Source organism: Strigops habroptila, chromosome Z (assembly GCF_004027225.2).
Source record: "Strigops habroptila isolate Jane chromosome Z, bStrHab1.2.pri, whole genome shotgun sequence".
Lineage (NCBI taxonomy): Eukaryota > Metazoa > Chordata > Aves > Psittaciformes > Psittacidae > Strigops > Strigops habroptila.
This window is the reverse complement of record NC_044302.2, coordinates 93,307,291-93,335,039: the sequence shown is the minus strand read 5'-3', so window position 1 is coordinate 93,335,039 and position 27,749 is coordinate 93,307,291. Positions and strand designations below refer to the sequence as shown.

Below are 27,749 nucleotides of genomic sequence, written 5' to 3'. Positions count from 1 at the left end.
TCAACTCCTACATACAGGCAGCAAATAGGTAACAAATGTTTAAACATCTTCATATACCTTCCCTACTTCAATGGACCTTTACCATTGACTACCAGTTGACAATCTGCCTTTATACGCACATGCACACACAGATGTACATATGTATGTTTACATATAAGGATGCATATATACATTTACGTTGGAGTCTTTGGGAGAAGAATTCTTTTGCTTTTCTCTGGTCATCTGATCTTCCTTAAGGCAGTTGTCATCCTACATTAACTTGTCTAGTTCTGCCTCAGCTCACTCTTTTTTGTCTTAAATGCCATATTTGAAAATGTTACAAGCCCCCTTCCTACTTTGGCATACCCACAATCCAGTTGGGCACGTAGGGAAGCATGTCATGATCCTTCCTGACACATGTCAGCAAACATCTCATCAGGGGCTCAGCTGTGTCACCCCCAATGATATTGCATGGCAAGATCAGTCCTTAGCTACATTACACCCTATCCTGCCTTCAGGGGAGCTAGGAAGGACTATGCTAATTGGTTCTGACCCTCCAAGATAGAGGGGGTAAACTGCCTTCATCCAGTGCAACATGCCTTATCTGTTCAATAAAAACCAGGGTGCTGCAATGCTCAGAAACCTTTCCAGTGCCTTTACAAGATGGCAGAAGTCTGTGCTTGTATGTGCATGGTGAGATGATATGGTATAAGAGTTACATGAGCAACTCACCTGGATTAATTCCCAATAAATATGAGAGCATCTTTGCACTCACAGCACTGGAGCATTTCTCAGCCTGACTGTTGGGCTGTGCTTGCACCCTGCTGCATAGCTGTTGTCTCTGCACTCTTCCACATTCCCTCAAAAGACCTGGCTTCTCTGTAGACTCCTACTCCCCAAGGACCCCAGGACTCAAAGGGGCTCGCTATGAAACTGAGGAAAAAGCACAGAAAATCAGTATGTTTCAAAATATACTGCCTATTCTTTACTTTCTTGGAAGAAAGGAGTTTTTTCTAGTTTGCTAGAGGGTATCACCTATTCTACAGCCAACAGAATACTAAATGTAGGGAGACACAGGAGTTCCTGCTCTTGCCCAAGACTTGCCCTCAGTCTCTGCTGAGCCTGACCCTGAATCAGTGGACCAGCAGACAAGCAAGGGGATTAAAGAACAGCTGTTCCCTGACCTGACTCTGTATGCGCACTTTATCAGACACAGACATCTTCACAACGCTTGTCACTGTACTAAAAGAGAGATGCAGGACTGAGCACTGCAATCACATTCAGTGTCTCTTGCTTGCTTCCTTTCCAGTGTTCCTTTTCCTGCTTTACTCATGCCTCACTAAATTCTATGGGTTTGTGCATCTTATGCCAGATGGCGTGCACAGGTTTGTGGTTTTACGTTAGCCTGATGTTGCTGCCTAGTCCTGCGCTGGGCCACAACCTCAGCCATCACCTCCAACAGAATCAAACCCCTTATCAGATCATAGATGCTTCGTTAGGTTCTGGAAGAGAAGTGAAGGTGAACACATCGTGTGAAATAGTTAAAGCAACACTGGATAAAGAAAACAGAAGTTGAATCTGGTAGCTTGGTTTTGATCTAGCTTTCTGAAGTGCCACTGCTCTAGAAGAAGCAGAAGGCAGTTTTAAGATATCCTTACACCAAACCAGTTCCTTGTCAGTTTTCCTGAATTAGAAGTTGGCTTTCATCCTGTGCGATAGATATTTGTCTCTTCCCAAGTCTCAGAAACAGCTAGTCCTTGTGGAACAAAATCTAGCATAGAAAACTCCTTTGCATTACATGCCAAGGCAAATAACTTGTTCTGCCATGCAGGGTGGGGAAGTAGGGGGTTAGTAGGACATTAATACAAGTTGAGGGTGAGGGGGTGTTGGGTTTTTTTATTTGGTTACCAAAAGGATGCTCAGTAGGTGATGCCAGATTTTGCTTGAACAGCTTGGGTTTAAATGCACACACATACACACACAGAGACACATGCAGTCAGGGTACTTCAATGCCGGGTGAGTGCAGAGCTGTCAGGACTACGTCATGGCAAAGGCATCCCATCAGCTAGAGGGGGAGATTTGCTTGGCCTTGATTTGAGAAGCAGACAGTTGACTGACAGGGGTTAAAAGCTTCCCACTTTCTTTTCCACATTGCCTCCTTGATGGTAAAGAGTTCCCTGTCCCTCACACGGAAGGTGCTCTAGGATTTCAAAGCATTTTGCTGGAAATACTGTACAGAGTGTAATAAGCTATTGTAGCCCTTGGCAGAGATGCCCAGCTGAGCCTAATTCCCCATATCCCTGTCTCATCAGCCTCTGATCATAATGCAGGTTCAGTGTCCTAGAGGACCATTAAATAAAAAAATACATACACAAAAACCCAATTAGTACGTTTCACGATGTTGAGAAATGTCAGACTGAGTGCCCTGGGCACAGCAGTCCTCTGCTTAGCCACAAGACAGGCAGAGTAATTTACCCCCAAGTCTCCTGTGGGCCTGACCCAGAGGACCTAAAACCAAAGGGTAAAAAGGAGCTCGGGCTCCTTCAGTCTTTCATTTCTCAGATGCTTGGCTGAGGCCATTGCAAGTACACATGTGCAAGGACTGAGCACAGCCAACACAACCTCAAACATCGACAGCAAGGAGGGGAAATATGCTAATGGTGCAGGTTACCAGGGGAAACTAAGAGAAGGATATCCAAATGAAGAGAAAGAGAAACTTGATTCTAAGTGGCTGTGGCGCTCTTGAAGATCGTCGTTGGAGCCAGTGAAAAAAGTGGTGGCACTCAGATCTGAGACTGTGATCAGTATTACATGAGAACAATAATGAAAAGCATCAGAGATTTCCCACGCAGCCTGAGAGAGTTTGGTACTCAGCTGTTCCTGAAGTAGCCCACATTCCCTACAGGCTCCTTTGCAAATCCCCTATGGGTAAATTAGTTGTTTGTCTCATATTTAACAAGTTCCCTGTCCAGAAGATGTGTGTGGGCTTCCTCCATCCATGCCTCATTTTAGCATGGATCTGTAACATCTAATGAGCAGAAGGTGGACCTGTTGTCCTGCTGTCCTATTGTCCAGCACCACTTTCCTTAGGACAGACTGCATCAAACTTTCTAGAAGAAGATGAAGGAAACCTCACAGATTTCGTAAACAAGGGAGAATATGACCTCTTAAAGGTCTCACTGGTTCATTAAGCCTGAAGCTGAGATATAATCATGACGCGTGTGCTGTAAACACCTTAAATAGATGAGATCTCATCTCAAAAATCACGCCTTCCGAGTTTCATCATTTAAATGTTTCTATGCCTGACAATAATTATAGCAGACAACTATCATGAAAACAACTTCTCCTTAGCCAGGAGACAGTCTTATGGGCAGCAGTAAATTAATGGCCATGACTTCTGAGCTCTCAAGTTCAGTTGTGAGGTTCCTGCTTAGTTGTTGCTTTAACTGATGCCATTTCCAAGCGAGGGTGGGGTGGTTCATAATGCTGCTCGGTCTTCAGCAATGTCGGGATGAGCATTGCCAGCTAATGATGCCTTTGCCAAGGGAATACATGTGCAGCTCAACAGCACATGGTTTAATGTAGACTCTGACCCATCAAGTGTGATTAAATGGATCTCGCTTGGCTACAGCATATTAGCCCTATTTTTTTGCATTTTGCAAGGCAAAACATCCAATTAAGAAAACAGAAACAAGAAATGAATAAACATTATACTTCTGTGTCTTTCTTATATCAGTTCATTCAATTGGCTCTTCCTAATAAACAAGATCCATTCAGGATCAACAGTCTCAAGACTGATTTTCTCTTATTATCATCAAGGGGAGTCTGCTTTGTTGTTAACCTTTCCATTTATTTAAAATGCCCTGGATTTCACATTCAATTTTTATGCTCCCTGTTTCTGATTGTTTCCTTGAAATGCGAACTTCAAGGACTTTGATAAATGGATTGAAAGGTTGCCTTATTTCTCTGCCATTTCTGCCTTTGTGTCCTCTGCAAAATGCTGTTTTGCAAATCATAAAGCTGGGGACTGCAGTGAGTATTCATCAGAGTAAGGCACAGAAGGCTGTAGGGGCATAACAGATTAGATAGTCGCAGTGAAGGGCGGAGCAAGAGCTGATGGGAAATAGCTGTGAGTTGAAATTTAGGCAAAAGGACATAGGCTGGACATTAGCGCAGTCTTTTTGGCAGTCTTATCCATTATCTGAAAGTGGTTTTCCACTGTTGTGGTCTGTGGTGGTCTAGAAGCCACAGAAAAGGGCCTTCAGTGGGTTTGTGAAATTCTGCTGAAGAATTTGTTTACTTATTTGGAACCGATTTACACTTTTTTCTAGTAACTTCAATTGAAAGAGTGCTGATACAGGTATATGTGAGGCTGTGAGAGGAACTGACAGATATCCATTGCTGCACAAATTGTCATCTGAAATGTACACTCATCACCCACCCTCCTACCTCCATAAGATACGATCAACATTTCTGGAGTGGTCAGTACTCCTTTGAATGATGCACTGAAAATAAGTGTCTTCCTCAGAACAGATTTTCTTGAAATAAGTTTGAAATAAAGCTAATAGATTTAAGCAGCTAGTCATGATACTTTCCCCATTCAATATACCAGCACACCCAAACAACACCTCCCTCTAAACAGTCAAGCTCGGGCTTAAGGTAACTGCAGTATGAGGAGCCCTTAGCACTAAATAGGTTATTTCCCTCCTGGCTGAGCTGAATAGGTTATGTCCCTCCTGCATCATTGCAGTCGTGGCACCAGAGCCCACAATGAGGAACATCCCTGCGTCACCGCACAGGAGACCTCCCCAACAGGCAAACCCCTGGCACTGCTGGCTCTCCTGCCCTTCCTGTGTGCTGCTTGAGCAAGACTCCCAGAGCTCCTCGCTCCCCTTTCCACCTCCTATGCTCACCCAGCCCCACTGCAAAGAGCATCTCACAGGGACTGCTGGTCCGGGAGGTGACTCAATGCACAGCCTGCGGTGCTTCATGAGGAGCTGCCCTCTCAGAGGGACATGACCGCCCTACAGCGCCTGCGCTCACGCAGCCGGTAGTGAGAGTGCAAAGACCTTTCTGATGACTTAAATATGTGATTATCGCACTCATCCTTTCACACACCTCCATAAGGGCAGCCAGGACCCGTGTTCCTTCTGGCTCTGCGCATTCCGCTCCCTTTTGCTGTGTTACTATGGCAAACAGGGGAGATGTTCAGCTCCCAGCTCTGAGTCATTGCTGCCTTCTCAAAAACAAACGTGTCCTGGGCTGCTCTTTCACAGTAACTGACAAGCATGCAGCTCAGTATCCACCTTAGCTTCTTAGGCAGCTACAGACTACAATTTGTAGCAGGAACCATTAATACTATTAATAACCTCTTTTTACATGAGACCTTTTCAAATTGCAGGACCCAAAAGCACTTGACGCATTGCAACCTACGTGTTGCAAATACACATCCTCCTAGAAATTTCACAGCCGTCACTGATGCAGGCTGAGCTCCTTGTAACTGCAGAGCAACAGCACAGAGAGACCTCAGGTTGTCCTGCCCCAAACTCATAAATGCATCACTGTACAAAAGAAAAACAGGTCTTCTCCAGCACCGCAGCTACTTACCGTGCTTTGATGCACCACCAAACAACTCCAGACCCGGGCAGACAAGGCCAAGCTGAGCATTCTTGATCACCAGAGCATTGCAGGTGGTGTGCAAACTTCCATCTTCCTGGATCATTTCCCCTAGCAGCAAAATGCTGGTAGCTGTTCCATTGAGACTCTCAGACTTACCAGGCTAACATCTAAATGGAAATATCTGTGAGAGATTTCAGTCAGGCAGAGTCTAATCATGTTTAAGAACATGACTACCTTTTGGAGCTATGATCTCTTGTCTAGTCTGTGTGTCGTTGTATTCAACTGTCTGTCCATCCATCCATCCATCCATCCATCCATCCATCCATCCATCCATCCCTCCATCCATCCATCCATCCATCCATCCATCCCTCCATCCATCCCTCCATCCATCCATCCATCCATCCATCCATCCATCCATCCATCCATCCATCCATGCACATAGCCAGCTTTACTCTCTACTATAGGTGAGCACCTACAGTTTCATGAAAAGGGCAGTGCACATTTATTCATCGGTTGCCACCTCATCTCATCTTGATTTATATAGAAGGCAGGCCTGGTTTTGCTTGCATTCACTTTGGATGCTGCAGCCACCAGTGACTTACCTGAGCATCTCTGACCTTTACTGCCTATGACCATTTTTTGCCAAATATCTCATCTGAAAGGGCTTGATTTTGCAAACACACCATTTGAATAAGAAACAGTGAATTTCTTTGTGTTTGCTTTCCCTGCTTGTGTGCTGGAGAGAGAAGGTGTCAGGAGGACTGCTCTGCCAGACCCTGCATTTTGGGAGGCTTAAGCTGATCTGCACTGGGGTGAGACTGCTTGTAAGGGTGGGCAGGAATGAGGGAGAGAAGGGGGAGACAGAGACAAGAGAAACTGCGTCACTTCCACAACTGCTACTGCTCAGGAGAAAGGAGCAAAAGAAATATATATCTGCCTGCCTATTAATTTAAATCTAGACCCAGGAAGAAGTCAACGAACTGTAATTTATGAGCTGTCAAAGCCTGAAAAATTCCTTTTGACACTGTATTTTCAGTTATTACATGCTTTCCTGCAAGATGACAGTGTAATTCTGTAGGGAGCCTTCTAGTGAACAGCACAATGGCAGAGGGCAGTGGGGGCTTTCTTATTATCTTTTCTTCCCTTTTTCTTCTTCTCTCCCCACTCCTTTCAATCATCCGCCCTTTCCTACCTTGCTGCTCGCGCAAACAGTAGCGAAGAAGTAAATCAGCAGTAGTCTCCATCCTGCCAGACCTTCATCACCTCCAAGGCAGTGCTCAGTGCTGGGCTGGATCTGGCACAGTGCAGAGATTTCTGAGCACTCACTGGGTGATGTGAGTGGAGACGAGGCAGTGACCCCAACTCCACCAAAGGCAAGTAAAAAATATTCTCTCACGCTCTCTCTGGCATTTTAAATACATCACTTGGTTTTCCTCTGTATATGCTAGGCAGCCACCACGCTTCCAGTGTGCCTTTAGGTTGGGTGTCTCTCATTTGTATTAGCACTGATTAGAACCATCAGTTACCTCGGATCCCCAGAAGTTGGCAGCACTACCAGCCTGGGTCCCTGCTCCTCCATAAAGAGCAATGGAGAGTCCTGGCAGGGTCCTGGGTCACATCTGCTCTCCTGGGGAAGGAGCGGTTTCTCCTCTTTCCCAAGCCCTCCTGCAACTTTGCTCCCTGAAAAGTAGTGCCAGGCTCTTGGGATGGATATGCCATCACACACCTGGACCTCACGTAAAGCAAAGGTTGGGGTGGCATTTTGGTGGCAGTGTTTGCTGGAGAGGAAGGCATGAAAGGGCTGCCTGCCCATGGGCACTTGTCTGCATCTCTATCAAGTTGTGGGGACACACAGGGTTGGAAAGCAATGGCAGTGCCACCACCGTCCAATGACAGTTAACGAGGGAACTCCAGTTAACATCAAATGAAGCTTGACCTGAAAATGTTTCTGTTGCCTGAATCCAACCTGAAGTTGCCCTGGCATCCAGCTCATTTCCTTATCACTCAGGGACAGGAGTGGGGGAAGCTTTTCACAACAAATGTCCTTTATCCCCGTATTTCTAAAGATTTGTTTTTCTAACACACACAATTGATTTTTAATTTGAGTTGACAGTGGTGGTGGGAAGATTAGATTTTTGCTTTATATTTTCTTCCCAGCTTTGGTTTCTCACTTACATCTCAGAAATCCCTTTTAAGGTCTATTCTCTGTGATAGTCACTTCGCCTCATATTTAGGGAATGACACCCACACACTGCACGCATCCATATGCAAACACACAGACATACACACGCATTTTCTGAGTGAACTGAACTCTGAATCTTGTGCTTTAATATAATTTAAGAAGCCTTTGCAGAGTTCTCTGGAGTCAGGATAATGGACTAGTGCTCTGAAAGCACTGTAGAAAAGTCCAGATCCAAAGAAAAGGATTGTGCTTTCTGCCAGGTTGTGCTGCAAGGCAAATAGTCACAGCTCCTAGAGTCTATTCCAGGCTGTGTTCCTCTTTAACTTCACTATGTCTCAGTTTCACTGAACCTGAATTGAGGCCAACACCACCACTTACTATTACTTGGGCAACATTTGAATGAATATATTAGAGCAACATTGTGGCTTTGCTATCATTTCTCTGATAGCATGTACTTTCTGAATTGGATATAAAAACAATAAACGTCAAAATTCCCCTGGATTGCAGATGGAGAGGTGAAAATAGGAAAACAGAGATTTACCCAGAACTAGTCTCACATTTGACAGCAGAATAGGGAGATAAAGGGCTTCTCTTAGGTGCAAGACCACTACCTGGGGAGCTAGGGACAAACTTGTATGTTACTCATGAGTGGGTTATTGATGGGCAAACTTCCATTGTTTTTGTTAAAATTCGGGAAAGCCTGCTCGAAATCTTTCAAGCCTCTGTGCTCTGGGTTCTAATTTCCACTCAGACAAGGTGCATGCTGCTACCTGAAAAAATACAGGGCCAGTAGACGCCTGTAAGACTAGGGCTAGACCTTCCTCACTCTGGGACAAAGTGGCTGGAACAGGCCAAAAATGATTCAGGGCAAGCCAATAGTTAAAAAGTGGAAGAGTCAAAGGAGGGTTCAGTGTATGTTCCCTGACTTTCTTTTGGTTAACATTACATATGCTAAATAAATGTCATCCCAACTGGGACCTGGGCTTTGTTTCTAGCTCAGAGAAATGTTCAGGGAAGCTGAATGATAAGAATCCCATTGCCTTTACATTGCTTCACTGTGCAGGGAAATCTCTGAGTGCATTCAATACAATTACTTTTGCTCCAGGAAAAAGATGTTGAGATAGATAGGGAAAGGAAAAACTTCCCTGTGTTTCCTCTTGCATGAAACATTTTCCAGATTTGTGACTTTGTTTTCCTTTAGTTGCTGGTCTCTCCAGATCTCTCACCTTCTGTGGGACTAATTTATAGAGGCTATTTCATCCGAGGGTCCTGCAGGCGTAATAGTGGCAAGGGCATGATAAAGAACAGGGTCGTTCTTATAGTGGTTGTGTCACTGTATTTGCAAAGATAATGTCTACATCTGCATGGCAAACAGAACCTGTTAATGAACCAGGCATTAACAATAAGCTGTAATAACTGACAGCAAAGAACAGAAATAACTAAGGTCGATGCCCAACTTTTGTGGAAATATTTGGAGAACATAGCCCCTGTATCGGAAAATTCAACATTCCTTAAATGTTAGTGTTAGAGAACTAAGCTGCAACAGAGGTGAAGGCCTGCTGTGCAAGCTGGTAAGGAGGCAAGGGAAGGAAGAAGAGGGGCTATGTGTTTTTGAGATCCTATCTTCCCTTTGGCAAAACTGACTGATTGTGTTTTCCTTATCAGTAGAAGCTATCGTGAGCTGCAAAGGTTGGATCTCTAGAATTGAAACTTCCCTGTAGTTTCTGCTGAGTACAGCGTTCAAGAGCGCAGACATTAAATGGATTAAGGAGTGGGTAATGGACAAATCTCAAAATGCAGTTGTCAAAGAGAAAGCGTGATAGAGTGAGGGTATTTGTAGCAGGGTTCTGCATGGATCAGTACCAACTCTGATGCTAGTCAGCATTGTCGTGAGTGATGTGGAGTTAAATATCCTGGCTGATAAAATCTGTGGATAACACAAAATGGAAAATTGTAAGGACAGGTCTCTGATACAGAGTCATCTGAGTCACTTAGGTCACTCTGAACAAGCTCTGGCTGGCTGAGGCATTATCTGCATGTTTCTGCAGGACCAAATCCAAGCTCTCTCATGGAGGAATAAGGTTAAAATACAGGCCTAAAGAATGAGGAGTTATATTTCATAAGGCAGCGACCTAGAAAAGTACCTAAGCAATGACCTAGAAAGTGGTTAGCACAGCTGAGGAAGTCAACATTAGCTCCCAGCATGGTGTTGGGCAAAACTATCTAATGGGACTTCTTACTGTATAAACAAGGAAACTGGAGGACAAAGATGGTTTTTTAGTAGGTAGTGTTGGTGGGGGGAGTATTCTGGTAGACTCATTCCCTCCTGGTGTACACCTTTTAAAATCTGTAAAAGATTTTGAAAAGACCTGTATAAATGAAACAGATAGCTCCAAGTGTCAGGCTTAAAAAGTTGTGCTCTTCCTTGCCTGAGAGACCTCCAAGAGACTTGGGTCTTTATGGAAGTATCTTTTCTAGGAAAAAAGCCTATATACTAACGAGCACTTTAATCAGCTGGAGAGAGGCTGAACTTTTCTCCAAAACTTTTCTAATTTGAACATGGTGTCAAACACATTAAAGTGAGAAGTCAGAGACAGGCCCTTCTCACAAGAGGATGTGCATCAAAGCAAACTATGATGCCTACAGTTGCTCTGCCTGTTGTCCTTGTAGTAAGGCTTGGCCCCTCACCAGGACACACATCCAAAACACAATCTACAGGATAACTGCGGGGCAGCAGCAGAATGGCTGAGGCACGGTGGTTCAGCCATGGGGTGGGAAGCTCCTGGGGTCAGCTCTGTGGGCATCTCCAGTACAGAGGAGAGAGACCAGATCACTGAAAACCCCTTTTTGATGACAAGCCGTGCGTGCCTCTGACCAGCTCAGAGTTAAGGGTGTTTGGGGAGAAAGAAGGGGTTTTCACTACTCTATTTTTCCCTCTGTGATGCCCATCTTTGCTTCCTGACTGATGCCACAGATCACTAGAGAGGGTCTTTAGCATGGGGAGCATGCCGAGACCACGCGCTGGCTCTCTGTGTCAATGTTATCGCTCACTGTCACATTTAGAAGAGGAAGCGAGTCTGTGCCACGCATGCAGAGAACAAAGCCCTTGCAAAGCCGAGTGAGAGTTACAACTTGTCAGCACGTCTCTCAGCCTGCCGAGGGCCAAACATGAAACACAAAAAAGGCTTGAAATGAGGGAAAAAATGTGGAAATAATAGCACAGTGAGCTCTCAAGCTCAGAAAAGGCTTGCTATAAAACGGCACCTTCGCTCTCTTCTCTCTCTCTGTGTCTCTGAGTCCTGGCTACTGATGAAGGGAAGAGATGACTCCCCTTAGCACAGTTACAGTACTGTTGCAGTAATAGGGACTGGAGCCAGGTTCTGATCTGGCTTGCATAGCCCTGCTTTCTCCATAGATCCCAAAAAGCATTGTTAGCCAAAAAGCATTATTAGCAGTGATGAAATCTGAGGTGGAAAGAGCCTACTGAGGGCTATGTTTTCCCACATGGACAGTGAAACTTTAGCAGCTGGAAATTTGCCTTTCTGACACTCAGATTTTACCTTGAATGAGGGGATGAATTTCTCCAGGTACTAACTTCAGGTAGGAACGGGTAACTGCTTTTTATATTTACAGAACTGGCAGTAGCTGTGTCGGTAGGAGAAATAATTCTATCATTGGCGGTGTGTGCCTCTGTTGTTCGTTTATACCTACTAAAGACCTTGTTTCAGGAAGCTTTGTAGATTTATGCTTACTGATCATTTGGTCCGGGTGTACAACTTTCTGTTTCAAGTACTTTTGGCATGGAGAAAGACAACAGCATGGTCAGCACTGTGCAAGGGTAAGACAAAGGACCAACTTCAGTCCACTTCTGTAAAAACAGAAAAAAGAGTGGAGAAAATTGACTCCAAACAGGACACTAACATCCCCACTTCATACTGGCTCAGTCCTATACTGACCAGTCGTTAGTATAGTTGGTAGTATATGCATCCTTCAGTCTCTCTGGTCTAATTAAAATTAGATGCAGCAGAGCGCTGACAATAGAAATTTACTTCAGAGGTATTTGTCTTGTTCCTATCATGGCATTCTGCTGCATCTCCTTCTTCTGGTACCCAAACTGGTAAGGTGTTGAGTTCCTTCCTGTAAGGCACACCTGCTGTTAATCTTCTGTATAAACTAAGTGATATCCCTCCTTTTGCGGTTGTTCTATGGAAGTACATGCTCTCTCCTGAGCTCTCCCTCTTTGCTCTCTCCTTTATGAGTTAAATAGCATAGGGTCTCAGGTATGAGCCTGGGAATGGCACATGTAGGACCAAGTTATGGTTTAAAGCCAACATTTTATCTAACTCTTGGATGAGCAAGGTGACAAGTTCATTAAGCCTGAAGGAAAACAGAAGGACCACCCAGCAATACCAGTGTTGGGCTGAACTGTGAAGGACTTAAAAAGACCAGTGGAAAGAAGGAACTCATCAAAGAGATAGACAAGGCAGGATTTGGCCCTGAGCACTTCTATCTCCTGCATGCTAGGGAAGAAAATGATGGCAAAAACCTCTGCTGGTACAAGTCACTGTTATGTCATACTCATCCACTACAGCCAATGCATTTTTACTGTGAGTTCAGACAACAGCAGCCAAGATCAGAGTTGTGGGACTGTCACTACAGACCTGTCAGGCAAGGGCTGACTAAACTGTACAAGCAGAGAGGTCCTGTGCCTTCTCCTGGCCAAGCTCACCCCCGAGACCACCTGCAAACAGAGCTACCAGCAATACCAGTGCCTGGGGTAAACTGCCTCTGAAGCAGGAGGCTGTTTATGAACTATTCTTTACTGCTGGCATAGCATCCAGCTCGTTTTCACCTTTCTTAAAGGTTAACCTCATTTCCCTCTATTAGTTGGTTTTAGCGAATGCCATTTGGCGCAGCAGTTAAAGAGCTCTGTCAGCGGATGGAAATGACAGTGGCATTTAAAGCCAGCCGGAGTTGAGGGTTGGGGAGGTGGGTGGGTGGAAGAAATAATCTTCAATAAAACGTTTCAGGGGGATGTTAAGTGACATCAAAGGAGTTTCACTTCCCCCAGCAAGAGGAGAGATCTTTGTCTCAGTGTGCTGAGTAAACAGGCCTCCCCTGAGTTTGAAACTAGCCCAAATCCAGGGAGACAAAGTGCCTGAGGGGCTCCAGACCACGGCACAGGACATAACCACATCTATGGGTAATTTCTTGCTGGGCCCAGCACACCTTGCTTCCAGCCAAGTGGGTGTTGAATATTGCTTTCACTAAAGGAAAGTTCTTCTGTGAGTGCTTATTTGGTTATAAATTTCATTGCAACCCATCCAACCTCAATGGTGCTGTTGCTTCCTGGTATTTCAGGCCACACTGTCTGGTCACAGTTTTCCTGCATTCCCTCACTGCTCTGCACATCTGTTTTAAAACCTGGGATCAGGCTTGCAGGAAAGTCTTCCACTCAGAGCAAGGATGAGTTTTGCCTTTGTTGGAGATTTTATAGGGGTTTATTTTGATTTTCCTTATTGCAGTAGACTGGTGAAAGTAGGCTAAGAAAACAGGCCAAATCTCAGAAATGCATACAGACCCCCAAACCTTAGCGCACCATAGGTGTGATCGACACCATTCAGGCTCTTGCTGTCCTGCTCTGTCCTCACCAGACCTCCCCTGGCACAGGTGTAATATGTTGTTCTGCATCAGGGAGAGCCCGCAATTCCCAGCAGCAGTAGGGACATACTGAGCAGTAGTTCAGCAAATCCAGTGTCGAATCCAAAACCTGCCACGGCTCCATGGCATTCTTTTTCATTAACTTCAATAAGCTTCAGCTTTAACCATGAATCCCTGATGTTTATTTCAAGCACTGGTGTAGCATCACCGGAATATAATGTTCCATCTACCTTAGGGTAACAGTCTAAATGAGTATGTGCATAAGTCAAGCCAGATCCTGCCAGGTGGCATCCTGAAGCAGACCCATTCATTTCCTGGGTCATTTGTTGAGCTGGCCAAAGCATTTCAAAGGAACAGTTATCTAGCTGAATGTGTGGTTTTGTAAAAGGCAAAGCGCTCCCCTGGAGCAGGTCTATTTCAATGAGATTTTTGCCAGGGGACATTTTTTAAAATTAATGCATTGAGTTCTCATTTCAGGAGGTACAAACCTGTCATTTTAACAGGATCTTTTTGATTAATTTTGTTTCAAGTCTGTGTTGTATTAAACCACTAAGAACATAAGAGCTTCCGTTTTGGGTAAGACCAAAGGTTTGTCTAGTCCTGCATCTTCTGCTCCAGCAGTGCCCATTAGAAAGAGTAAGAACAGGGCTTTCATAAAAATGACCCTTCCCTTAATACCCTTAATATCCTCTGGCTTCCAGCAGACAGAGCTTTAGTGACTTAGATATATTTTGCATCTAGATATTCATGTTTAATAGCAGCAAGTGGACAGAACCACCAGTAATCTGTCTCATTCTCCTTGAAGCTAATTTATTACTTTTACATTCAGCAACATCCCATAGCAGAAACATCTTTCAGTTATCCATAAAGTGTGCGAAAATGTACTCTCTTTGGTCTGGCTGACAACTACGGCCATTCTGCTTTATATATTTTATGTTTTGAGGTTATTAAGACAAACATTTTCTTATTCCTCTGAGACAATACCCTGTAACATTTCACAACTGAAGAATTTCCATTTCACAAGAACTTTGGCCTCTCCAATTAAAAGTGGAAGCACATTTTCTGAGACATCAGTGTTTCCCATAGAAAGAAAATTATGTTTTCATACCAGTTTCAGCAATTTCATTTTATCAGTGTAATTAAGAGTGACAGCAACAAAAATAGTAATAATAAAAGAAACAACAACAAACCTACTTAGGGACACTGGGAGGAACTGGCAAGAATTAATGGAAGTTTCTCAACAACAACTTTTTCCTAATGCTGGGGTAGGAAAGTCAAAAGGACAGTTTAGGGGGATCAGTCACCCCAGCCTCATCACACTGGCACTATGTCTTGCCCTCACCTTATAGATTAAACAAGGCACATGGTATTACATGTAGGAAAGGAGTCCAATTCTTACCTTCATTTTTATCTATAAAATTGCCAGACTGGGAGTTACACCTAGATAAAGTGGGACTGCTTTAAGCAAAGATAGACCTCCTTTTTAAGTGGCCTGCCCTGTGGTGAAAAAAATGTAACTTTTTAGGTCTCCTTGCAGTCAGTGGGATGTCTGAAGGATTAAATTTGTAGATTGCATTTAAGTTCACATCTTGAACCTGCAACTGGGCATATCCACTGCATGCCTAGCTCCACTGCTCATATGCATAGACAAATCCTCACAAGATTTCAGCTCTTCCTCTGTAAAGCAGGGTGAAATCATCTTTTTATTCCAACCTTCCTATTTTTCTGCTTACAGTTACCGGCAGGACTGCCTCTTTCCACACTTACATATACAGCCTGGGACACTCCACTTTTGATTTTAGCTGAGCATTCCAGGTAAAAGCGTCAAACAAATAATACACAAAACTTCTGCGTGAAATATGGCTTCATAACTGAAGTGAGCATTGGGCCCGGAGCTGCATGATGTAGGAAAGGTGTTATTGAGACCTACAAGACATGCTGCTTGGATTTGTTTATTATTATTGTATTCTTTTGCCTCTCCTTCACTTTCTTTGTTTGTAGACAAGGGGTGGAGAGGAAGAAAACCAGCAAGTTTATAAAAGCAAGAGAGAAAGGAGTTGAGGCATTTTATGGAGATCTTTAATGACATTCTGTATAATTTGAAAGTGGGGAGGGAAGGGGGAGAGAAAAAGAGAATTAGCAAAAAAACTGGCAAAAGAAAAGTGGAATGTGGAGAGAAGCGTGTGGATGAATTTTAATGCAATCAGAAAGCTGTAATAATGGTAATAAAGGAATATATTCAGACGTCAAGAGAGGGAGAAGGGAACAGGACCCGCGACACCAGAATTTAAATTAGACATAGGCGTATAATTCTCTTTCCCCCCACCCCCCTTTCTTCAAATGAAGGAAATGGAATTTTTAAGCACAGTGAAAGAGGGATTAACAATTGGCAGGTTTTCAGCCCTTTGTCTTTTGGCGAATCCCATTTAATCACCGTGTTTAATATTAAGGAGGCTGTGGCCATGCGGGGCTGTCTCAGGCTTGGGGGAAAAGGGATGATATACAGAGGAAAAGAGAGATAACACTTAGGTTCAGGCAATTGTGAGGAAGTGTTTCAATTACCTCCACTGAAGTCTTTAAAAACTGAAGTTTAATTTGATCTGAAATGTCGTCCCAGCTCCTGCAAGAAAAAATATGTCCTTCCCACCCCCCTCCTGCCTGTGCCTGTGCTGTTTCAATAGTCCTCGGTGCTCAAGGCTGGAGTGCTACCATGGATTAATGTCCTGGCCTTCTAGGCTTCTGGAAAGGGTTTCAAAGCCCCGACAGGTCACCAGTGAGATGAGTTTAGGAACTGAAACTTGTTTTCCTGACATACCAGCCTTGACACCACTGACCCTGCAGAGTTTGTCAAGAAGCTTCTAAGCTTTGCTCTGAATGAGCGTGAAAACCAAATGGCCCTTCAGGCTCAGCCTCAGCCTTGTGTGGTCACAGAGTGAAAAGGGGATGTTACACATAGGAATTAAGATGTGTTAAATTCCCCAGAACCAAAGGTGGTAGGAGTTGTATTCAAATCTGAGCTGCCTCCAAAAAAAAACAAGTGTAAAAGTATGATTCAGTGTTCATTTGAGGTGTCATTTGATAGTACAAGACAGTCTTCTCCTTCACCTCCTTCTTCTTTGGGAAATACATAAAGTAGGGCCAGGGAAACATCTATAGATCTGCAGGAGGAAGAAGCCCAAGCATTCATGGAAAATCCTGCAAAGTTTAGTTACAGCACAGTTTCACACGTCTGCACTTCGATGTTGGGTCTCCTTAGGTGCTTTTCTCCTGTGAACCTTTCCAAGGGTGTTCCTGGGAAACAGGAACTGTAAGCACAGGCTACTCATATCCAGGGAAAGAGGGTTTTGGGTTTTGGTTGGGTTTTTTTCATGATTGGAAGGCTGATTTGAATTCAGATATTCTTCCTATTGTGTAGGGATGGTGAAGAGAAAGTGGATGATTGGACTATACGCTGAATTTAGAAAGATTAGATTTTGACTCTTGAGTCTTTTCCTAAAAAGCATCGCCTCATGAATAGCTCTCAGAAATATTCCAGTTGGGTGTTTCAGATAATGAATAAGTGTGGAAGAATTATGATCTGCCAGGCACAAATCAGGCAGAGTCTTTGTGCTTTGCATGACACCAAGTTTTAGATGGCTCTCACCACCTAAGCAAGGGCTACTAATAAAACGGGTTGTTGCGTGCTGTTTTCCCAGCTCGCTATCAAACACCATAAAACCTGTCATTTATGATCTGCACAGGGAATAACATCTCTTGGCAATGGACAGTTGTGACGGCACAGTTCAGCAAGTCAGAACTACTGATATTTGTCTTGGGGTTATAATATTCTCAGCTGTACAAGAAGAATCTTCTGTTAAAAGAAGTGTTTAGGCTATGTTTTCATGGCAGGGTTTGCTTGGCCTGTTGCCCAAGTTTTGTCCATAACCCGTCTGCACAGAAGAAGCCTAAGTGTTCTTTCATCTGAACTGGCCAGATGAGGCTGTAGGTTTAAGGTTGGTTTTCAACCTCAGAGCAGGTAGACAGCAGATCTTGCCACAGGAGCCCAGGCCAGCCAAGCCTGAACAGCATTCATCCTCCTGGTTTGAACCACCTTCCACATCTCCTTCCATTTTTTGTCCTAGTTCCGCACATTGTCCATCTTACTCATGTTTGCTCTCCCAAACAATTTTTAGACATGGCTTAGCAGTTCATGCAGACCAAGAACCTCTTCCAGTTCCCTGTCAAGCAGGTCTCTGCTCAGGAGGGTAGGACTGTAGTATGGATGAGGACCCCAAAAGTAGAGAATATGCACTGCACTGTCTTTAGGGATCACACCACTGCAGGACATGAAAATTTATTCCTGGAAGATGACTCCAAGATCTATAGTCATTGTCATTTGCAAAAGCAGAGTTTTCCATTCAGAATAAACCATGGCCTTTACTACCCCACCACAGACTCCGCCTGCATAAAAAAGGAGTTGGGTAAGCTTCAGCCACTCAGATCTGATAGAAATTATGAGAATGTTCAGCCATAGACTTGACCACCAGCCTACTGGGTTCTTTTCGTGATTACTGCCAGAGCTCTTTCTTTGTATTCCTGGCTTGTGGCAAACACCAAGGAACCTCAGCAATGCCCAATTTTGCCTGGTGTAAGCACCAATAATTCTTTTTTGCAGATGGGGAAACTGAGTCTTTTGCACTAGTTAATTTATGTAGCCCATGTTTCCATTGAGGCCACTTTCTTTGGCAGAGATGTACTGTAAGTATTTAATAACAGTAACTATATGGTCATCCATCTCTCTGGTACAAGGAATAACAAACCACTCGAAGGGAAAAGTGATTTTGCCTTCCACAATATTGAGAGCACTGCTTGAAATGGGACCCAGGAGTCCCAAACACCAGTCTGAAATGCACAGACTTTGGCCAAGCTCTTGCCTATCGTCATGAGTCCACGCCTCCATAACTGGATCAGGAGTGATTTCCTCTCTTCTCTAAAAGGAGGTCTAGGGCCTATCTATTGAAAATGGTTTGCGGCATGTTCAAATTAAACAAAAGGCAGAGGTTCCTAACTCAATGCATAGAATGTCTTGCTTCAGGATGTAGTAAATACTCACTGCAGTGAGTGAGTTCAGTGGTTCAAAGACCACTGAACAATTACACCAAAGACACTTTAAAAACTATTACATATGAAGAAAAACCAATACTGCAGTCTCCATAAGTCCCTGAACTGCAGATCACTGGGGTCTAGGAGAATATCTGGGGGGATTAACAAAATTACTTCCCCTGTTGTAGACTTTCCACAAGACATCCACAAGTGGCTATTGCCAGAGGCAGCACACTGAGCCAGACAGAGCCGCTGTCTCTCATACAGGTGTTCTTTCACTCTGTATACAGGATCCATGTCCAAGTTGAGGCTTACAGTAAAGCCAAGTGATTAAGTAAGTGAAATCCTTCAAACTAAGTTTTTCAAATGCAACAGTGGAAAGTAGCGCACCTGTGGGATGAAGCTTCCTTCTTTGTGCAGGAGAATTATGCTCCCACACCTGGGCTTACATTCATTTGTGCTTGTCCCCATCACACAGATGTTCAGATTAGCTGCTATTCTCCCTAGTCCGGGTGTCTCAAAGCCTCTGTCTCCAGCAGTTGGAGACCAGCAGCTGTGCAATCATATCTGCTAACGTAGGGGATATAAAGAATCTGTTAAGTAAAACCAAACCGAAGTGGGAGGAGGGGAAGAGATCAGCACAAAGAAATCACTCCTGCTAAGATGTGATTAGGGATGCCCCACAACACCCAGCTGCAAAGAACAGGTGAACTCAGCAAACATTTTAAAGCCTGCAGCAGAATTAGCCCCTTGTGGGTATTGTTTGATATGGGGAGGAGGAGTGAAAAAGGGGGGAAACAGAAGCCTGTGCAGGTGGAAGGAGGGCCCCGTTGCCATTGTTTAGAGTTAGGTAGCAGTAGGTTTCTGTTGTTTCCAGAGTGGGCTGGGCATTTTTTGGTTGTTGTTGGTTTTTTATTCCCATCCTAATTTTTGAAACACCTCCATTTTACAAGGTTCATGTATTTTCTAGCAAGGTACCACGGAGAAGATAATTAGCTAATTTACAATTAGCTACAACAGAATTCGTAATCGCTTCCCCTGTGGAAAGGGCTGTAATCATCATCATGGAGCTGTAGGACTGCTGTGAAAATGGCAATAGGAGTATGCAGCCCAAGTCCCAGGAAATGCCCTGCTTTTAGCCTATTGATCCACCTGATTAGCATAGGTCGAGGGGGGTGGTGGGGCACTCTGGATCAAGACGGGATCCAGCTAGAGCTTGCAGATTAGAATTCAGAATTTAACACAAATGTTCACAATGTTTGGGACATCTGCAGATCACTCCTCTGCTCTATAGCTGTTCCTATCTTCTTTGGCCTGAGAAGGATATGTTGCCCATGATGTCCAAAAAAACCCCAGGTTTATAGCTCTTTTCCACCACTGTGACTCTGGCAGATTCCTGATCACACTGTGGGACATTAACCTATTGGAGAGGGTCCAGAAGAGAGCCACGAAAATAATAAGAGGAATGGAACACTTTGCATGAAGAAAGACTGAGAGAGTTTGGATTGTTCAGCCTGAGAAGGAGAAGTCTCCAAGGAGACCTTGATGCAGCATTTCAGTCCTTAGAGGGGGCTTCTAAGAACGATGGGCATAGACTTTTAATAGGGCCTATCATGACAGGGCAAGGGATAAGGGTGTTAAACTGAAAGAAGCTGTATTCAGGCTAGATACAAGGAGGACACTGTTTACCATGACAGTGATGAACACTCCAATGGCTTGCACAGAGAGCTGGGAGATGCCCCGTCCCTGGAAACATTCCAGGTCAGGCTGCATGGGACTTGGAGCAGCCTGATGTAATTGAAGATGGATCTGCTTATCGCAGCATGGGTTGGACTAGATGACCTTTAAAGATCCTTCCCAACTCAAACCATTCCATGATTCTGTACAATTCTACGATGGACACCCTCAGTGCTGCCTCCTCTTCCCTCTCTGCCAAAGACCAGTTAGGAGAATGGGTAAGGAAGATTCTTTCTGCCTCTTGCACACTCTATGGTAGACGTGCTACTTGGTCTTATGTGCCAGCATTTTCTTCTTACCCACATTTGCACAGAAAACATCTCTACACTGCTTGTTTGTTCTATTGCTGTGCCAAGGAGATAAGCTTAAAGTCTTTCCCAATGCCTGGACCAAGGCACTGCAGCTGGTCCCTCACTCTGTGTGCAAGCAATGTTTGGGAAAGAGGAGAGTAGCAGCAGGGACAAATAATTATTAGCTATATAAATAATGGAATTAATTATCATCTGGTTTCTGAAACGGAGCCATAGAGCAACCTGGTCCTGATGCTTAGAAAGCCAAAGGCATCGAATAACATCAGAGAGCTGCTCTGGTGAATACCATGAAGAATGGTTGTTCCCATACAGAAATATGCAAATGCTAGTTTTGTTCTTGCACGAATGAGCACACACACTATCCATGTGTGGTGCCCTGGCGACGAACTCAGGATGAAACAGAGAAGCTCATGGGTTTTAGAATAAGGGGTTTCGTGGCTAGAAGAGACCGTAGTGATCTTCTGGTTTGCCCTCCTGATTAGCCTGGGCCACAAAGGTGGTAGATTTGTCCCTCTTTATTTCCAAGACCTTGGATGCAATGTTCTAGATGATAAAGCTGGCTTACGCTTTCCTGGTACAAGGATTCAACCTCTTTGTTTTGCATGACGAATACGAGAACACAAGTGTATTTATATACTCTTATCTAAATGTATCCCCGTGCACACACATACATTAACGAGAGCTATCTGGATAAACACAAACCTGTGTCATGTCTCTCTGTGAGTGACCCTAATTTTCCCCCAGTCCCTTCACAATTGCTGTGATTCTTGTTCTTGTCCTCTTGCTCCGTGGAGGGTCAAACATCCTGCATCTCATTGTCCTTTCTGTCCCTTTAATTAGTGCTCGTCCTCCCCCTTCTCCCCCTCGCTCCCATGTCCCCCCTTCCCATCTCCTCTCAGCACTTGGTTTGCAATGCTCTATTATTTCACCTTTCATGCGTGCCATCTCCTTCGCCCAGGCCCATCTGACACCTCTGCCTTACACTTATCATAGAAACATAACATTTAAATACAAATAGAACAGGGAATAATTTAACCCCTATTTGCACTGGGGAAGGTGCCGAGGCTTCGTATAAACAGAGCCAAGGAGATTTATAGATGCTGTATGTTTATCTGACAAGTTACATTTCTTCACCACTGTGCCTTGCAGACAGCTTTTCCTGCTGGGCACGAACCCCCATTGCTGGTCAGGAAGAGGGAAGCTTGGTTTCATGGGGATATTGGAAATGTTGCCAAGGGGTGACATCTAGGAAAATCTTTGCCATTGTGGTGGTCTTTCTCTACTTACCTATCCTCCCAGGAGGAATGGGGAGGTGCTGGCTCCTGTCGTTGCTATAGTTTGTTTATGGCAAAATGGGGTAGACTCATTGTGAGTAGCTCATGGTGAGGGCTTTGTCATGAACCAGTAAAAACCTCCTCCCCTCTCCTGAGTGCCACAGCACAGAGAAATATCCACCCATGCTTTTTTCCATGGGCCAAACAGGTATGATGGACTCAGGTTGTGGGGAAAAAGTTATAATGGTGTGGGCAAAACAAAAATGGAGAAGAGGCTTACATGGACACCACACTCAGCCCCCACGCTGAGGGACAGTGTCACTGCTCAGGCTGCTGCTGACACCAACACATCATCTCTTCATTTTATTCTGTCATCTCATGGCCTTGTTCAGACATATTTACAAAGCAGGAGTACTTGCCCTGGTGCATGGTATGTCACCTTTTAATGTGGGACCTGGAAGAGCAGTGTATGGGAGCACTCAGGATGTAAAAGGCTTATATAAGCCCATTAGAAGATGATAAACTCATTAGCCAAGATCTGGAATGTGCTGAAAGGTCCAAGCTGCTGGATGCTTCCCTTTCTCTTCCCATCCGAAATGTGTGAGAAACATTGTTAAAATACACTGCTGAGCTCCCTGGCAGGGCTGGGACGTGGAAAGTAACTGCAGCACTTTGTTAGAAGAACCTCTCAGAATAAAAAAAGCTTGTTAAACTGACTCATTTATTATCAGCTGAGCGTGTGATTGTGCAGATTTCTAAGATGGCAGATGTGACAAACGATTCCCCTGACAACCCAAGGCACAGGAGGCAGACAGGGTGCTGATTTGGAGACAGGGCTGGAGGTGATGTCCAGGCAGTGCTGACCTCTGTCTAGCCATGGGGCTGCCTTTCATGCCACCTCCCTTGGAAAAGGTGGATCAGAGCCCCTGGGGAAGGTGGTCCTCACTCTGAGCAGAGCCTGTTCCTGGTGGTGGTCTGATTGCCACCTTGTAGGCAGCTCAACAAAGAACCACATCTACTGCCAGCCAATGCTGGAGACAGGCATCACTACTCCCAGTGTGCTGCTGAGATCAATAAAAGGGAATAAAAAACCAAAATAAAATAAAATAAGTAAAATAGAATGTAAAATGCAGAGGTTCTAAAACACCTGGCTGTAGCTTTGCATGAACTAAACCAGATGAGGCAGTTTCAGGCCAGTTCCACACTAGATAGTTTTGCTGACAGAGGAGGGATGTGATTTTTTTTTTAATGATACTTTTATATTAGCAAAAAAACCTGGTGAAAATACAGTTACACAACTATAGGACTGCTGTTGCTCATGCAGCTTATTTGAAACAGGGGAAACTGTATAGAGTACAATATAACAGCTTCCTCTGTCCTGGAAGTATTTACTAGACACAATCTTTCTAGGCAAAATCTTTTGCTGCTGGTGTTCCCAGTTTGTTCGCACTGCTCTGCCCCATTCCTAAAATATCTCTCATTCTTCGGGAGAGCTGGTCTCATTTGCTGGATGGGTTTTCCTCCAATATGTGGACAACCATTGGAGCTTGGACTGAACTCTTTCTCCAAGGCTTTGTCTAGGCCTAGGCTGAAAGATGCTGTGTCCTCACCCTCAGTTTCAGTGGCTGCCTCTCTACGGCTTATACCTCACCTCTGAGAGTCTCTTTTGAAGGTCTATTTGGCCATCAAGGAAACAAACCTTTTAGATATCCAGAGCACCTTCTCTTGTGGTGGGGATAACGTATACAGTGTCAGTTAGAGCTTTGCGCATCGGTAAATCCTGAACTTTGTGTTAGGAACATCAACCTCAGAAAGTCACTTTGCTTAATCAATTCCAACATAAAGTAGGCATATTTCTTGCTTTAACGTGTCTATCACAAGGCTGTTCTTGTTTTTTTTCCCTGTCAAAACGCACATGTATCCTCCTCAACCTATTTTTCCTACCATTTCAGCAGCCAAACTGAAGGCAACATAACATAACTTTGTTTTCTGTGGGCAGTAAACTTTAAGTTCACATGGATAACTTGACTGCAGGATTGAAAGCTCCTAATATCCTCACTCAATATCCACTACATGAAAAATTGTCCTCATCCAAGGCTATAAAGTAATTTCCAATTTGCAGGTGCTTCATGGAGAGGGGAATTTTGATCAAACACTAGTTGAAGCAGGACAGATTGCCTACACGAATGATTTCTCAGTGAACAAAAGTGACATAAATCACCCAATTAGTCAGCCAGAAAAAGGTTGTTGCAAACCAATGTTTCGTTCAGCTTTAGTTTGACATGTGTATTAAAAATAAATAAATTTTAAAAAAATCAAACTATTTATTTATTTACATGTATTTATTCAAATTGGTTACATCTGCTCTGTAAGCTAAAAAAAAAAATCTTGGTTCACACATTTACATAGTGTTTAATGAATGATAAATAAGACATTTATGAATCATGTGCAAATGTCCTGTTTACATACACGATGTAACCTACATAAATTTCTTTTTTTCTTGCTGTAATGGTACTAGTCTCTGAACATAAACCTGATCTAAAAGCATCACTCAGTGCCCTCTGAGATCTTTCTACCAGCTCATCAGTCATTAGTTTAGTCTATTTTCACCAACATTTTCTGAATGCGTTTCATTCTGGGCTGAAGATCCCCATATTGGTGTAAGTTGAAATATAAATCATAGATCATCCAGTTCCAACCCCCTGCCACGGGCAGGGACACCTTCCACTAGAGCAGGTTGCTCCAAGCCCCGTCCAACCTGGCCTTGAACACTGCCAGGGATGGGGCAGCCACAGCTTCTCTGGGCACCCTGTGCCAGCGCCTCAGCACCCTCACAGGGAAGAGCTTCTGCCTAAGAGCTCATCTTCATCTCCCCTCTGCCAGGTTAAAGCCATTCTCCTTGTCCTGTCCCTACAGGGCCTTGTCCAATGCCCCTCTCCAGGTTTCTTGTAGCCCCTTTAGGCGCTGGAGCTGCTCTAAGGTCTCCCCTTAAGGAGCCTTCTCTTCTCCAGGCTGAACCAGCCCATCTCTCTCAGCCTGTCTCCAGAACAGAGCTGCTTCATCTCCCTGGCCTCCTCCGGGCTCATTCCAACAGCTCCATGTCCCTCTCATGTTGGTGGTCCCAGAACTGCACTCTGTGCTCCAAGTGATGTCTCATGAGAACAGAGCAAAAGGGTAGAATCACTTCCTTCAACGTGCTGGCCACACTCCTTTTAATGCAGGCCAGCATACAGCTGGCTTTCTGGAAATGCAAGCACACAACGCTGGGTCACGTTGAGCTTCCTCATTCAAAATACAATTGCCTACTAGCAGACCATGTCTTGCTTTGACATGAAATACCACCTGCTTGAGCTATCTCAGATATTAACCATCATATAAGTTTACTTTATGTTTCAAAAACTTTTGGCTTTTTCCAAATAACTTAAAAAGTGTATTAAAACCCTCATCCAAACTTGTATGTATGTGTCTGTGAGTGGGTACAAATGACAAATCTCCATTTACAGGCAGTGGCTTCCTGATTTATATCCTGATTATAAACAGCTTATGTTAAATCCACTTTTTTTTTTTCTTCAACTTATTTAGTATTGCGAGGGCTACTAACTTATGTTATTTTTCATTTGGACTTTATTTCTGTATGCTATCTTTATCCACATTTCTCTTGGATCGCAGTCTGAGCAATGTTGTCATTTCAGTCACTGCAAGCTGACTGCAAAAATTGATCAGAAAAAGCTGATTTGGAAGACTTCGGTGCCTAGATTTTGAGAAGCAGTTAGAGATTTTATATATAAGTAAATCTTTCAGGGTTTTATTTGGTTGCTTTTTTTAAATTGCCAAATTATTTTCAAGTATTCATTGAAAGTCAGATGCTATTAAGGTTTTTGAGCCAGCCACCTGAAAAGACTAGCAGCTTCTTAAATATGTCACCTCAATGAAATCACCGTTTGTTTTGCATGTGATACTGAGCCATCTTGGCTTTCATATCCCTCCTGAAATATGGTAAGCATCTCTTTATTTTGTTCCAGAAGATAGAAAACTCTTTGTGGGCATGCTCAATAAGCAGCAGTCAGAAGATGATGTGCGCAGGCTATTTGAGGCATTTGGCAACATCGAGGAGTGCACAATCCTTCGGGGACCCGATGGCAACAGCAAAGGTAAGGTGATGGCTTTGTCAAGCTAGACCCAGTCTCAGGGTAGGTATAATTTTCTGGTGTGACAAAGTCACTGTGTAGCTGCCAGGAAGCATCTCTTACATTAGGAGTGGTCACATTTGCCCAGGGAGGCCATTACTTTGCTGGTTGCTGTCTGCTTTTGTGTGAGAGGAAAAAACTGATTGCACTTAAAAACACGTGCTCCTGATGAGCTATGTCTTGCCATGTGCAAACTGATGGCTATTATTTGCTCACAGGACAGAGCCTATCCTCTGATCACAGGGCCATTACCTTCACTGAAGATGTGCTCTCCCCCACCCCTTGAACAGGGCAGCTCTTTCTTTAAACACAGCCAAGGTTGCTATTTTAAATATTGACTCAATGGCTCCACCATTATCTCTGCTTCTTTCTCACCCACCGGCCCCAGGTGTTCCCCCTTCTTCACTTGGTCTTTGCATAGACATATGCTAGCCAGTAATCACAACTGCAAAGGTATAGGTGTCTGTTTAAATATTACACCCAGCAGACATTTACCATGTGAAATATGCAAATTCTTCATGGCAAAACTAGGTGCCTTACTTCCTTCCACTTTTTGGCATCAGTTGCTATCTGGAGAGCACAAAGGATCCTCTGCTAAAGCCAAAGCGTAAGAATGAGGCTTCTCACTTGAATAGGAGAGTCATTTTTTTTCCCGTCAGTCTCTAGACAAAGTAACTTCAATTTGAATAGGAAACCCTCCTCTCTTGACAGTATAATGTGTCCATTAAATATTGATTTGCGTATAATATATCATAAGCTGTGCTGGAATGTGCAGCACCAGAGAAGAGACCAGTTCTGCGGGTGCAGTTCATATCTCACTGGATATTTTGACATGTGACAACATCAGCCAGTATATTTTTCCAACGGGAAGGCAAAAAATCCAAATCACAGTGATACACTGGAGAAAGGTATTGCAGTTCCATAAAATCATTGGCGGACAAAAAAGGCTTCACACCAGCATTACAGGGCAGTTGTTTGATATACATCAGTAAAGCTCGGCCTTCCTCATATAAATGGTTGAAAATAAAACATGAGCACCTTCCTTCAATTGTATAGCTACTTTGATTCCATGAGACCCAAAGACAGGGGCTGCCTCACTGGAAAGCGGTAAGCCAGGTTGGACGAGAAGACCTCCAACCATCATAATGGCAGGCAGTTAAACACTTCATTCACTGAACAAATCAGTAAATTGGAGAAGAGCAAAAAAGTATATCTGTCTGCCTCCGCCTGGAATTGTATGGAACAAAATCTAATGACAAAGGAGTTAAACAGAGTAATAATAAAGGCAATAAAGTCTAAGATCTGTATGAAACAGATTTCAAAGTAGATCCAACCCACAGAGTTTTATTCATACTTGCTCTATCTTTTTTCATCTTATTCTTAAACAATTTCATTACAAGTCTGAATCTGAGTGGCAGCTCCATATTGCTAACCAGTTTAATTATTAGTGCTAGCGGGCTGCAGTCTCAGGCTTGCGTTTCACCGAGCTGTTCTGGATCAATAGTGAGCCTTGACAGAGTTAATATTACCAGCTTCCATTTGCTGGTGCTATTTACTGAGAATGTAAGGCTCCTAATTTACACACACACAGTTACATACACGCACACACACACACGGAGCAGTCAATCCAACAGAAAACTTAAGGCTAGTGCCCTTATCTTAGAAGACAGTCAGGCAAGCCACAACTCCCACAAAGTTATTCCCAGTCTGTAATGTT

At 43.9% G+C, this 27,749-nt stretch overlaps 1 protein-coding gene across 21 annotated transcripts in view; it reads left to right on the top strand.

Moving 5' to 3' along the window:
• CELF4 (CUGBP Elav-like family member 4) overlaps positions 1–27,749 on the top strand; it is a 711,301-nt gene that overhangs the window by 574,307 nt on the left and 109,245 nt on the right. For 16 of the 21 annotated variants that reach the window (XR_003995165.1, XR_003995164.1, XR_003995166.1 and 13 more), the window contains exon 4: positions 25,868–25,996. Coding sequence is in view for 18 of the 21 variants with exons in the window: in XM_032919650.1 (XP_032775541.1) it covers positions 25,868–25,996 (129 nt within the window). In the remaining 3 variants the exon portion in view is untranslated. The remainder of the gene's footprint in view (positions 1–25,867; positions 25,997–27,749) is intronic. The other 5 variants (XM_030512888.1, XM_030512903.1, XM_030512898.1 and 2 more) reach the window with 1 other exon arrangement.